We start from the raw sequence: 13,547 nt of genomic DNA, 5'->3' as shown, positions 1-13,547 counted from the left end.
AGGGCAAATAAAAGCCCTCGACTGAACCCTGTGAGGGTCAGAAATGAGCCAGACTTGGACTGAAGAAGGACAGAAGGTTGAGGTTTGGTTCAATCAAACAGCAGCTGTCTGTTTTACAGGAGTAAAAGACTAACTGGTTGGTTAACGCTCCACCTTTGTCCCAGCAGACAACAACCTGCCTGAGCTTTTCTATGAGAAAGTCTGGTTCAGCCTCCCACGCAGCCGAAAGAACGGTCTGGAGCTGAGCTGCTTTGTGGAGCATCACAGTAGGAACAGAGAATGGAAACAGAAATACCGTGACAATAACAGGGGTTGTTTGAGATAGCAGCTTGACTGTTGTCACATTTTTGTACATAACATTAATAGAGTTGAACATTTACACCAAATAGCAGTTATTTTTCATTTGTTATCCCTTAAAAAAAAGGCACAGTCAACCACTTGAAGCATGATTTACACGAAAACATTCAGAAAGCAGAGAATCGCTTGTTATAAAGCCCAGACCCAATCCGTTAACACAAAATATAGACTGTTACAGTACAAGTGGCTTATGCGGACTTATCTTACACCGAGTAGGCTTAGTCAGATGAGATGTTCCCCAATATTCCAGATCTTTGTGTGAAATGCAGGGTGGAAAAGGGTACTGTGATTCACTGTTTTTGGGAGTGTGAAAAATTACAACGATTCTGGAAATCGGGGGTTGATTGTATTAGACTTGTTGTCGGGAAAGAAGTTCCTTTCTGTGCCAAACTTTGTGTACTGGGCATGTACCCCGAGGACTTTACTGAAACCTTGCAGCAGTCACTTTGGACTTTTACAAGCCAGACAAATAATTTTCCTTTTGTGGAAAAGTGTGGACTCACCCTCTGTTGGATTGTGGATAAAAGAGCTAGCTGCTAATCTTGCCTTGGAACGACTCACATATATTATTAGAAAGAAGGACAATAAGTTTACCTATTTATGGGGTCCCTATATGGTCTTCTTGGAAAATCACTGCCCTGCATGATAAAAATGTTATTTTTTTTTATTTTTTTTCTTAAATATTTTATTTCATTTTTAACTTTCACTTAGTCTTTTTTTTTCTTTCCTCTCTTTGTGCTATGGCTGAACACCGTAAAGGTCTGTTTGTAATTTAAAATTGCATTGTCATCTCACTTTGTTTTATTCAGTAATTTGTTTATGTATTTCTTCTTTAGTATATAACTTATAGTTATTATCATGTATGTGATTTTTAGTATTCTTTCTGTCTTTATCTCTGCCAGGGGAAGGGGGATGTTTTGTTGTTGTTGTTTATTTGTTTGTTAAAAGATGAAATTGTTGCAGCTATAAACAGCACTGTATGTTATTCCTGTGTTGAAGTTTTAACTAGATGGTTGCTGGCACACAATTCTCGACGATATTACTAGATTTATTTTATTAAACATGATGTCAGTTTAAAAAAAAAACAGTTGTAAAATGAAACATACAGTGGGTCAAAGAAAACTCGACTTATGCTGCTGAAGAAAGGAATGTAAAACTTCAAATAGAGCTTTGCACATTAAAAATATGTATTTTTTAAATTTTCACATACTATTTAGGATCTGGATAGCCAGATACGCTTTACAAAAGTGACAAAAAATTGATGCAATATGCAAAACAGCAACAGTATGTTAAGGAATTGTTCTGTAAAAAGACTTTAAAGCTGCTTTTCAGACTGATTTTGCTCCTTTTAAACAGGATTTATTTAAAGCAAAACTGACTCTTTTTTTTCCAGCCTTGACTGTGAACCTTAGGATTAAAAAAAACCTTCAGACTAAATTAAAAAATAAAGAAATCAAATGCAGAAGAAATTAAATAACTTGATGACAGAGTTTTAAACAAACTGAAATAACAGTGAGTTATATTTTATGTTTCATCCATTGACCTCCCTCTGCAGGTGGAGATAGTCGTGGCTTTTTATTTGGGTTTGTGTGATCATATGTATGTGTGTGTGTGTGGATACCCAGAGGCTCTATGAAAGTCAACATGAACCAGCGTGTAAATAAAGATGTCCTTGTGTTCAGATTCCCAGAGGCGAAGCTGCAGTGCATCAGAGAATCTACGTCCATAAATCCATGTATAGACCACTGCTAGCTGATGTCTTTTATCATGACTACTCTGGGCTCCTCACGCACTTTGAAGGTCAAATGCTCTATGAAAACACACTCCTCGTGCACTATATGTTCACCTGCTTTAAGCCACAGCCTCCATATTTTATTTTTTGTACAAACTATCATCATTGTAACAACAGAATCAGTTTCTTGAATGACAGTGAACTGCGGATTTAAATCAGCAGAAACGTTGTTATTTTTAACATATTTGCCATTTTTGAGAGGAAAATGGATATTAAGAGTTGCCAAATGACAAATTTGAAGCTTTTCTATGCCCGAATTCACGATGGCTTTTCTAAAAAATTGCGATGTAGGTTGCAAAATTTTAAGCGTGGAAGATGGTGAAAGTTACATCACCGTTCAAAAGTTTGGGGTCATCCAGACAATTCCATGTTTTCCATGAAAACTCCCACTTTTATCCATGTGCTAACATAACTACACAATGGTTTTCTAATCATCAATGAGCCTTTCAGCACCATTAGCTAACACAATGTAGCATTAGAACACAGGAGTGATGGTTGCTGGAAATGTTCCTCTGTACCCCTATGGAGATATTCCATTAAAAATCAGCTGTTTGCAGCTAGAATAGTCATTTACCACATGAACAATGTCTACACTGGATTTATCATTAATTTAATGGTACCTTCATTGAAAAAAAAAATCTGCTTTTCTTTCAAAAGTTAGGACATTTCTGAGTGGCATTAAACCTTCGAACCATAGCCTATGATGATATTTCATGTCAATTATGTGTTCAGTTCCGTCATTAGGAACATCTACACCCTCTGTCAAAAGTTTTAGGACACTTTCTCATTCAAATAAAGTAGAACCTGTCCTACAACTTTTGACAGGGGGTGTATCTACCAAATTTGGTACACATATGCAGCACATCAGGCTGAACAAAAAAGTCAGTGACAGCCACATTCCAAACCCAACAGGACGTGAGCTATTTTGTGTTGAATGTCAGATTTTGCCCATTTTTCATTTTTTTCTAGAGCCAACTCCTCCTAGGGGGAAACTCCAATTCACCTCAAATTGGGCCAGTACATACAGGAGGCCTTAATGATCCAAAGTTATTAAAATCTTTTTCCAAAGTCAAAGGGCGTGTCCGTGGCGGCCTCTGGAATTTTGATCCTTCTCCATGAAATTTCAAATGCTGTGTAAATGCCCTGAACATGCTCCAATCTGCCTGAAACTTTACATGTATGATCAGAGTCCTGCCCTGATCACATCCATATGATGAAATACACCCCCTGTCAAAAGTTGTAGGACAGGTTCTACTTTATTTGAATGAGACAGTGTCCTAAAACTTTTGACAGGGGGTGTATTTAGACTGAGCTCATGATTCAACCAACACTCTGATTGCTTTCTGAATCGTTACACCTTTTCTTTCACTCTTTTGCCTTTCCTTCTTCATCTAACCAACCCCCTGTTCATCTTCCTCTTCCTCCAGATAACACGGCCAGCATCGTGTCTCGGCGGCGTGACGGCTTCAGCGTGGACAGAGACCAGGACCTGTTCAGCCTGGTGGTGGTGGTGTCCGACGGCGGCGAGCCTCCCCTCAGCAGCACCGTCACCCTGTCCCTCAGGGTGTGCGTCTGTCAGAGGAACACCAGGGGGCGCAGCAGCAACAACGTCTGCCAGGCTCAGGCCTTCCTGTCCTCAGCGGGCCTCAGCACCGGGGCCTTCGTGGCCATTCTGCTGTGCATCGTCATATTATTAGGTACGTACGTCTTCTGGCAGCCGAAGTGCAGCATGTCACACCCTGTCTGATTAAATAAGATTTATTCCATTGGAGGGTGAATGACAGGAGGTGAAAAACTAAAGTAACGCCCCCTGGATTCACTGGTTGTGACGTCACTGAGGAGTTATTCATAAATCATCAACATTTTTCTGCTCAAACATCTCTGATTTGCTTTGTCTGTTGCCTTTTTCCTTGCATATTTAAATTTGAGGCTATGTTAGGAGGGCAAAAGTCTGTAATTTTCTGTTATTTCTGATCGTGCCGTTGATTTTTAATCAATTTTGGGCAAATAGTTTCTGAGTCATGTTTCTGGGTTTTGTTCAGTTTATTTCCTGTTTTATTTTGTAAAGATCTCTGTCATGTCGATATGTTTTTAGTCTGCTACCCTGTGTTGTCTTCTGTTTGAGGGCCTGAAGGTATTAATTTTTCCATCTTTTCTTCTTAGTCATTGGTCTATTTGAGGTATTTGTGTTAGAAGCAGAAACGTTTTTTTGTCTCATTTCATTCTCAATAAAAGTACAGCATTTGTTTTTAGTCACTAAACATGGAAGCTGATTTAATATGTCCTAAAATCTCACCCTGAATGAGCTGTCTGTTTTATTAAATGTGAATAAAACTCTTCTAGTTTCTTTATGTTTTCAGATAATATAATCAGAAGAATCCAATCAGCAAATATCCAATCATTTCCTTCCCAAATTAAAAAGTATTGTGAATGTTCTTGGTCTTTTCTGGTCTTTTCTCTCTTCTCTTTCACTGACTTTGCTCTTTTCCCTTCAGCCATAGTGATGCTGTTCACTCAGCTACGAAACAAGAAAGCGAGCAAAGACCCTTTGATTCTGTCTGAGGAGGACATCAGGGAGAATGTGGTGACCTACGATGACGAGGGCGGCGGCGAGGAGGACACCGAGGCCTTCGACATCGCTGCGCTTCGGAACCCGAAGGCCTCGGAGCCTCGCAGGAAGTTCTACCTCGGCCGTGGACCGAGTCCGTACGGGGAGGAGGACGAGATCGAGGAGGACGAGGAGGAAGGGATCGTGGTGGTGAGGAGGAGGAAAACCAGGGAGGCAGATTACGGCTACTACAGCCCGGAGCCTAAACCCGCCTGGTTCGTCATTGACTGCGTTCCTCGAGAGATCAGTCAGTCGGCTCCGTCGCTTCTGCTCGATGGTCACGACATCATTCAGCAGATCATCCAGCAGAAGGTGGTCCAAGCAGACTCAGACACTCGAGGTCCACCTTATGACTCCCTTCAGACGTACGCCTATGAAGGCCGTGGATCTTTAGCCGGGTCTGTCAGCTCTCTGGGCCTCACTGAAGCTCTGCCTGAACTGAACTATGCCGACCTGGAGGACTGGGAGCCGGAGATGCAAACGCTGGAAAGAATTGTGGGAGAGGAGACGGCGACCAGTCCAGCTAACCCAGACTCCTAAAAACTCCCGTCTGGGGGTTGTTTTCTACTTTTGAGTTAATTTGCTGAAGCAAATTACTTTTTATTTATGCCATTTAAACCTGGCTGCAAAATTACTGCCGCAGAAAGCTGGCAATGAGGAACTGTGATATCGTGGGAAATCAGAGGATAAGAAAAGCCATTTATGTCCAGCAGAAGAAGAGGAAACTCACAGGCTGAAGGGAAACTTGTCCGCGCTTGTGTGCTTTTCTGAAATGATGAACTCCATGCAAACGGACCGACTAGCAGGGTGGACATGCCGATTTGCAAACTGTTTTCTCCCTGTGCTCTACTTGTTTGGTGTGTCGGTAGAAAAGTTACAGATGGTCCCGGGCCCAAAGGATTCTGGTCTTTATCTTCACTGCTAAACCTAAAAAAACAACACAGAGATGAATATCAATCCCCCTTGGAGCACTGTGAAAGAGGGTTGAAGATGCAGGTTCCTACATGGAGTTTTATTGATTTGTTATTGATAAAGTAAAGAAAATGAGGCTGACTGTGATGTAAGTTTTATCTACAGTATGAAGAAGAATCAAGAAGAAGCTGATGGCCCCACTGGAAAAAGCACAAGTTGCCGATGTTCTAAAGGCCAAAGAAAGCTGTGGAAAAGTGGTGGATTCTTATAGTTTACTGAGTCTGAACCCTAAATATGTTTGCATGCTCATCGTGGCAGCAGGGTCCTGAATCTTCAGGTTCTCAGGTGTAGATCAGTGAAGGTTTGTTGTGAATCCAAATTCCAGTTTTACGAACATAATCTGAGCCGAAGAGACCACAATGCCAAGAGCGTCAGGTGATCCCTCCCAACAACCCCAAACCCTTGTTAGAAATGGTAATTAACAGCGTTGCCCGTTCAAAATGTGCCTGTTTGGAACTTCACAGTCAACACATAGAGATTGGGGCAGCTTTTGGGAAAGAGTCCAAAACATCTTAACATCAGGCAGTGATACGTTTACGACGTCAAAGGAGGCAGCATGAGCTCGACTTTTAATAGTCGCTTGAACATGGAGGTTCTCCTGGGAGATTCATGCTTCACATACAGAGGAAACACACGAAACACACGTGCAGCTACCACCAGACCACATCTACATGTGATTTTGCACATATGAAATTTACTGTGTTAAAAACTGGGGAAATTTACTTTTCAAGCAGGAAATATGTGGTTTAGGAACATTTTCATGCTCTATATGTGTAAAACCCATGAGAAACCAACGGAAAAATGACATGTGGAACCAATGGAAAGAGTTCCAACAAGTGAAACACATTAACTCAGAATCCACAGAACTCAAACACGCAACCTTTGACACCGATGGCAAGTCATGAAACTAGTGAGCTTCCATTGATAGTTTGGAAAAAGGAGATATCATGCTGTGGCTGGACAACCAGCATGGTTGATCAGATGGACAGATTTCAGAACATTTTCAGAGTACAGTTTTAGGAATTTGCAGACTTTTTTCAGACAACACAGCCGTGGAGATCATGTCCGTCACAGACTCCAGTAAACAGCTTCACCTGAGCAGCCTGACATTTATTTGTCGTATGTCACAATTCCCACAATAAAGAACAAATATAATTTACACAAAATGAGCGTTTATTTGCAAAGATGCAATGCAAACATATGAAGCAAACTGTGCATAGTGAGCTGACAATTCCCCTAAAGAAGTTCAAACAAGTGATCCAAACTGAGTGTTGATTTCCAAATATGCAATGAAAATCTATAAAACAAAGCTGATATATAGGATCATAATGCCCCTAAAGATGATGGAACACAGCACAAGATATCTTCTGGGGGAAAAAAATCAATTCTTTGAGGATTTACACCAACTTGCCATTTTTCTGAGTGTGTGTCTGAAGGACAAAATCAAAGATTAGAAAAGCACAACCACCATTTCTATTCTGTCTCAGTAAAGTTTCATCTCTTTTGTATTTGGATTTCATGACTGACTCTGTTATTTTAACGTGATGGCTGGTCTTTGTGTTTATGGTTGTCAGATATAAAAAGATGTGCAGGCCCTCTGGAAACCATCCGAAACTGGAACCTGTGACTTATGCAGGTGCCAGTATCTTGGCATATACAGTATAAATAGTTTACCATGTTTCCCTTTCTGCTCGTCTCCTGGTGTCTTTTACTTTTTGTGCCATGCAGGCCTTGATCTCAGTGTCTCCGATGCCTCTGTGAACTTTTGACATGGTCTGTAAGAAATGAAATGATAATAAATTTACTTCAGTACTCACCAAATGCGCTTGGAGTCACGTTCCGAGGCCAAAATAATTCATAAAGTGTCCAGCAGGCGGCAACGGCTGATGCAACAGTGCAATGTTTTATTAATATTAGTTTAAAATCTCATCTGAACTGGTGATCGTAATGAAAACAACAACCTGACTAATATCCCGGCATGTTTAACGTTCACCGGGTTCACGTTGCTTTTCTGTCTTTTCTCCCTGACAATCCTCCCTTTTTTCTGTGACAGAGCACATCAGCATCTCTTCCACAGTGAAGATGGACTCCATCACAGCCCTGGTAAGTTCCTCACACCTTTCTGGATAATCGACTGGATTCATCGAGTCAGTGACAACCTTGTTCTGCAAAGATGAAGAAATTCATCTTCTTCTAGAGTCTCAATAAAAGGTCCAGTTGTCGAAACTGAAGTGTCAACAAGTTGTAGCTTTTCCAGCAGGAGCGATTCCCTTTGATTTACTGTGCTAATGGGAGTTTTTAGAATGCCTGAACATCACGAAGCAAAACCAACAGACAAGTGACAAATGAAGACATGGATTTGAAAGTCACAGTCAACAAACGCTCGGTGTGACCTTGAAAATTATGCGAAGGTCACCCAAATTGACTGGTGTCGGGGGATCATCCTAATACATGTTGACATCAAGTTTGACGAAGATCCGACAATTCCTTCCTGAGATATCTTGCAGACAAGGATGCAGGACGGACGGACGGACGGAGGCGAATACTCGGTCCCCTTCTTTGCGCGTTCGCACGGCGGGGGACAATTACAAAGGTTGGAAAGTGGAGATGGAGCAGTTTGTGGTAGATTTAAATAGATTTCTTGGTTTTTGATGAAGTTGATGGTTAGCCTCAAACTGGTTTGTAACTGGACTGGGATGGCAGTGCAGGTGGTAAACGATGATGATATTAAGCCTTTGATGCACAGCATGGGTTAAAAGTGACCCAAATCCACTGGAAAATGTGCATCTGCTGACCCACACCGTGCATCAAAGGGTAAGTATAGATTCTGATGACTGGACTCAAATTTCTAGTGGAAGAAGTTGAGGTAGGAAAACTGGTTGAAAACAGTTGTTCACAAAGCAATTGTCCGAGAAGAATTTAGAATAAACCTTCAATTCTGAGACGAAGGTGAACATGTCAGTCTTAGTCTGACAGCATTTTCTGGGAAATTGGGAAAGAAGGTGGAAGAGAAAATAAAACTTTTGGAAATATTTGAAAGGAAACAGTGAGTGACAGAAGGATTGTGGATGAAAGTAAAGTTGTGCAGGGAGTGATAACAGGCATTCTAGTAGACGGAGACTTGGAAAAACTTAAAACGGAGGCGAGTTAAGGAGAATAAAGAGATTTCTGAAAGCAAATAATGGAGATGCATTAACGGTCAGACTGTTATTCTCAAGTTTCAGGAATTTGTACTCCCAAAAAAGGTGAAAATCTAATGGAAGAGGTCATTCACCGTTAGGCCCTGGATGCCTTTCAGAGATTTGGATACATAAGAGCAGTTTGAAAAGGAAAGTAGAAATAGTGGGAAACAAAGCAGTCAGCATAAGCTATAGAGAAGCAATGAAGAAGGTACAAAAGGATGAACAAAAACACGTTTCAAATCAGACATCGATCAAAAAGAGGAAATAATTACAACACAATGACTGATTTAATTCATTGTCTGTGTGAAGAAATGTGTGCGTCAAGTTAAACGTGAAACAGAAAATTAAAATGATTGTAAGACAGCGGAGAACTTTTGGAGTAAAATGCGTCTTTGGAGCAAATCAACGGAGGACTGGAGGCGAAAACAGCTGGGGGAAGCAGGGGATACGAGAAACTAATTATTCTACAGAGGAATGAAATAAGTTTAATAGTAAACAGTCAAGAATTTATAGGAATCATTCAAAAATCTGAGAAACCATAAGTCATATATGCTCACCTGTTATTAAAGGTTATGATAGTATCTGCAGACATGGATCGGAAGAAGGTTTTGATGTTTGTAAAGCAAGAAATAAGACCAGAGTTGATTTATATATAGAGAGTGAAATATGTGAAAAAATCAGGAAATATAAAAAAGCTGCTTTTGTAATCCTGATGGATGAAGTCACTCTATATTGAGGAGAAAAAGCACAATGTAGTAAGTGTAATGATGACGGTGGAATAGTGATGGAAGAGTTCACGGAGATTGAAAATGTAATGTGCTTAAAATGATGGAAGAGGAACGAGATTTAATGTCACAGCAGGAACAGACATCGATGTGACCCTCCAGTGTAGAAACATATAGATTCACCAGCAGGCGTTTGCTCAAGGAAAGTGGTTATAGAGATGAAAGTAGGCTGAAGGAACATGCTAAAGGAAAGAATGTACACCCCCTGTCTAACGTTTTCGGACAGGTTCTAATTTATTTGAATGAAAGAATGTCCTAAAACTTTTGACAGGGGGTGTAAATGTATCAGTGCTCAAAAAGTAGAAAAACAGTTACATTATAGAAGATATTTATAATCTAAATGGTGAGTTTGTCGAACTTTTTTGAGGGAGGTAAGGACAAAAATAAGAATATTGTGCCATGTGAGCAAATAAAAACTACATATATAAATCTTTTAAAAAGTTTAAAGGTTTCAGAATTTTGTTGAATATAAAAGAATTTTGTAACACTGTCAAGGAAACACAACCTGCTAAAAAATCTGGACAATAAAAAAGTGGAATTAAAAGAGAATTTAAGTTTCCTGTCTTAAAAAGTGGAGGAGAAGGTCGATGTCGGCACAAACCTTTGAGAAAAATCACAGTTTAGTCAACATTAGTGAAGAAGGAAGAAAATGTGGAGAAACTACGTTAGGAGAGAATGAAGAACAGCGCTATTTTTAACACAAGGGAGACACCAATGACCTATTAAAGAAACCATTTACAAGGATAGAACTGAAGCGCTCACTCCAGGCAAGGACCAGATTTGTTATATAATGAAAACTCAACTTGGTGAGTCATCCAAGGATATTTTATTACAATTTTATAATAAAGTTTGGGAGATAGGAAATTACAGGTCTGCTTTAGCATCCAACACATACAAAATAATGGAGAAAATGATGAATGAACAGTGACCAAATAGTATAGAAAATAAAGAACAAGTAAAGCAATACACAGAATTCAAATGATGGGAAATGATGGGACTTGTGGAATGAAAAGAAAAGAAATTCAATCACCTTTATAGTCCACTTTTAAAAGTTCAGCAGACAGGTGCTCTGCTTTGGAGTGTGACGACGATGTCATCGGTGATGTGGAGACTGAAGTTTCTGTTTCACCCACAGCGTGCTTGAGGACACCCGGGTCAGACTGATGTTTGAAAAACTGACCGACAGCTCAGATTTAACTGTCTGTAGTTCCATTTTGATGGATGTTAAATTTTCAGTCAAAGCCTCCAGGAGCTGGGTCTTTAAAATAACCACCGTCTGGTTACAGAGTGAAAGTAGCAGTTCCTCCTTAAGGTAAGAGATTGCAGCATCTGAGGGCCTCTTCAGAAGAAGAAGTAGTTGATGAAGATGTTCTGGAGCAGAAAGACCACGACCAAGCAGCCTGGAGATCTTAGGCAGCGTCTCCCTCAGGTGGGTGTCAGTGGTGTTCACGGTCAGGTCTGTGGTAATCCTGTCAAAAAACAAAACAGAAAAAAATCTAGATTATAAATCAACATGTAACCAAAGCACTCTGAGTATAACGCCATGGTACAGGATGTAGTTCAGAAAATGTCAAAGTATAGTTTACTTTTCAAGAATAACACAGTATGGCCTGTAGTTCAGAGTATAGCACGTCGGCAAAAAAAAAAAACAGAAATCCCATGGATTATTATGTGGTTCAAAAAGCTCAAAATGATGGGATGTTGCCTGAAATTGTCATGTATGATATGTGATTCAAAAAATGTCATAGTGCAGTACATTGTCAAAATAGTATGTTATTCAAGAAAACATCAGAGTTTAATATGTGGTCTAAAAAATGCCATAGAAAAATAGTTCATTGCACAAGAAAAAGTAGAGTAATTTTTAAAACTGTTCAAATTTTTATATGTTGCCAAAAAAAACCAAAAAATACTAAAACAAAAAAACCCCAACATAGTAATATGTCAGTAAAAAAAGCCTATAGTATAGCAGGTCGCTCTAAAAACATCATAGTTTAGCCTTTGGTCCACAAAACGTTGTTCTGTCCCGGCTTTCTGAAGTAGATGAGGAGCAACACAAAAACTGTCCAAAAACTGGTTTTCAGAGGGTTAGAAGAGCATTTATTTGAAAGAGTAAGTTTACAACACCACGACATGTGAGGGGGTTAAAAGCAAATGGGTGTTAGTAAAATAAAAATAAATAAACAGAACTAAAAGTGAACTTCACGTTGACATTGATGGACATTCCAACCAGGAACAAAGTAAAAGATCATCAATACGAAAAAAAATCTTCCTGTTCACGACTTAAAACCCAAAAACACACCGCAGTACCACCCTAAACTAAAAGGCAGCTGGCATCGTGATTGGACGGTACTTTGGTCTGATCCAATCCAGCTTCAGCTCCAGAGACGGCAGACGGGACGAATCAGTGGAGGCCAGATGGACGAAGGCATGCAGCTGAGAACAATCCAGAAAACACCAGAGGAGACCACACTTAGTACAGTCTGCTTCCTGCTTCTATAAATCTGCTTGGAATCTTCCACTACCTGTTTGTCAAAGTGGCCTTCTACCTGGACAGGTTTTGTTGGAGCCCATGCAACAAACATTTTGGGTAAGTGCACTTTAATATTGATGGATGACACTGAATTAGAGTCTGTTGTAATGAGACTGAGTTCAGAGGTGTCGCTCTGTCATTAAATAGGAAACTATTTCTCAGAATTCACAGAGAAAAGTCTGAAATGTTTGCTAGGTTAGCGTCCCACATGTTCTGTGGCTCAGCTAAAGCTAACTCTCTCCAACTTCTGGATCTCTGGAGTTGCTTGTTGTTCAAATATCTTGCTGGAGGTGCTGAATTTCCGAAAGTCTGAGATGTTTGCTCAAAATCAGCTCATTCTCAAGTCTGATCTGAACTGTCCTCTATAGATTGAACTTTCCCTAAACTTAGGAGTTAATGACAGAGCAGCACATCCAGACTCAGTCTCATTTATGTAGAGATTAAACTTCAGTGTCATTCAATGATGTTAAAGTGCAGTTTTTCCACGTTTGTTGAACATTATCCCAACCAAACCAGTCCAGGTGGAAGACGATGTGAAGAGAACCTCCAGAGCGCCGCGACTATTATTGTAAACGTAATAACAGACTGACACTCACAGCACTGCAAATATGTCACGGCAACTACAAATGTACATTCCAACAATATCATCAGCATCTCTACTCCCTCATCTTGCCACTCAGAGGGCTACAAATGAACCGGCAGATGGTGAAAAGAGGCTCGCATTCTCGCGCTAATGACATCGTTAGCGCTTCCTGTCGAGCCAGTCATTGGCCGAAGCGGCGCCGTCATGCGGCCACTGACTGCAAAAGGCGATGCCTGAGACGATTATGCCCTCTAGGGGCCTGGTGGTTCAAACAAAGGAGTGACAGTCACAATACAGTCCCCGCCCGGCATGATTATGAAATGCCACAGTAACTTATGCACCGAAGATATTAATATCCGATCTCCTGGAGGCCGCGGAAGGGCGCGCGCTGAGGTGGGTGTGGGGACCGTCTGATTTTGTCTTTATTTATTTATTTATTTACAAAATCAGACGGTCCCCACACCCACCTCAGCGCGCGCCCTTCCTATGTCATCCAAAATGTGGTAAAAAAACGTCATAGTTTAGTATGTCGTCCAAAATGTGACCAAAAACATCATACTTTAGTATGCCATCCAAAATATCATAAAAACGTCATAGTTTAGTACGTTGTCTGTAAATGGACAAATAACAACACCGTTGGTGTTCCTGTATAGCTCAATGGGTTAAGCAGGTGAACTACGGACAGCAGCAGGTCTTAGATGCGGTGGCCTGGGTTCGATTCCAGATTATGGTCCTTTG

At 40.5% G+C, this 13,547-nt stretch overlaps 1 protein-coding gene across 1 annotated transcript in view; it reads left to right on the top strand.

The window, feature by feature from the left end:
• LOC110968382 (cadherin-18-like) overlaps positions 1–7,550 on the top strand; it is a 203,771-nt gene extending 196,221 nt beyond the window's left edge. The window contains exons 10-11 of the mRNA XM_051952957.1: positions 3,577–3,846; positions 4,645–7,550. Of these exons, the coding sequence (XP_051808917.1) occupies positions 3,577–3,846; positions 4,645–5,297 (923 nt within the window). The 3' untranslated portion in view covers positions 5,298–7,550. The remainder of the gene's footprint in view (positions 1–3,576; positions 3,847–4,644) is intronic.
• The last annotated feature ends 5,997 nt before the right edge of the window (positions 7,551–13,547 follow it).

Source organism: Acanthochromis polyacanthus, chromosome 9 (genome assembly GCF_021347895.1).
Source record: "Acanthochromis polyacanthus isolate Apoly-LR-REF ecotype Palm Island chromosome 9, KAUST_Apoly_ChrSc, whole genome shotgun sequence".
Classification (NCBI taxonomy): domain Eukaryota; kingdom Metazoa; phylum Chordata; class Actinopteri; family Pomacentridae; genus Acanthochromis; species Acanthochromis polyacanthus.
The sequence above is the reverse complement of the archived record's forward strand: the minus strand, read 5'-3'. Positions and strand labels throughout refer to the sequence as shown.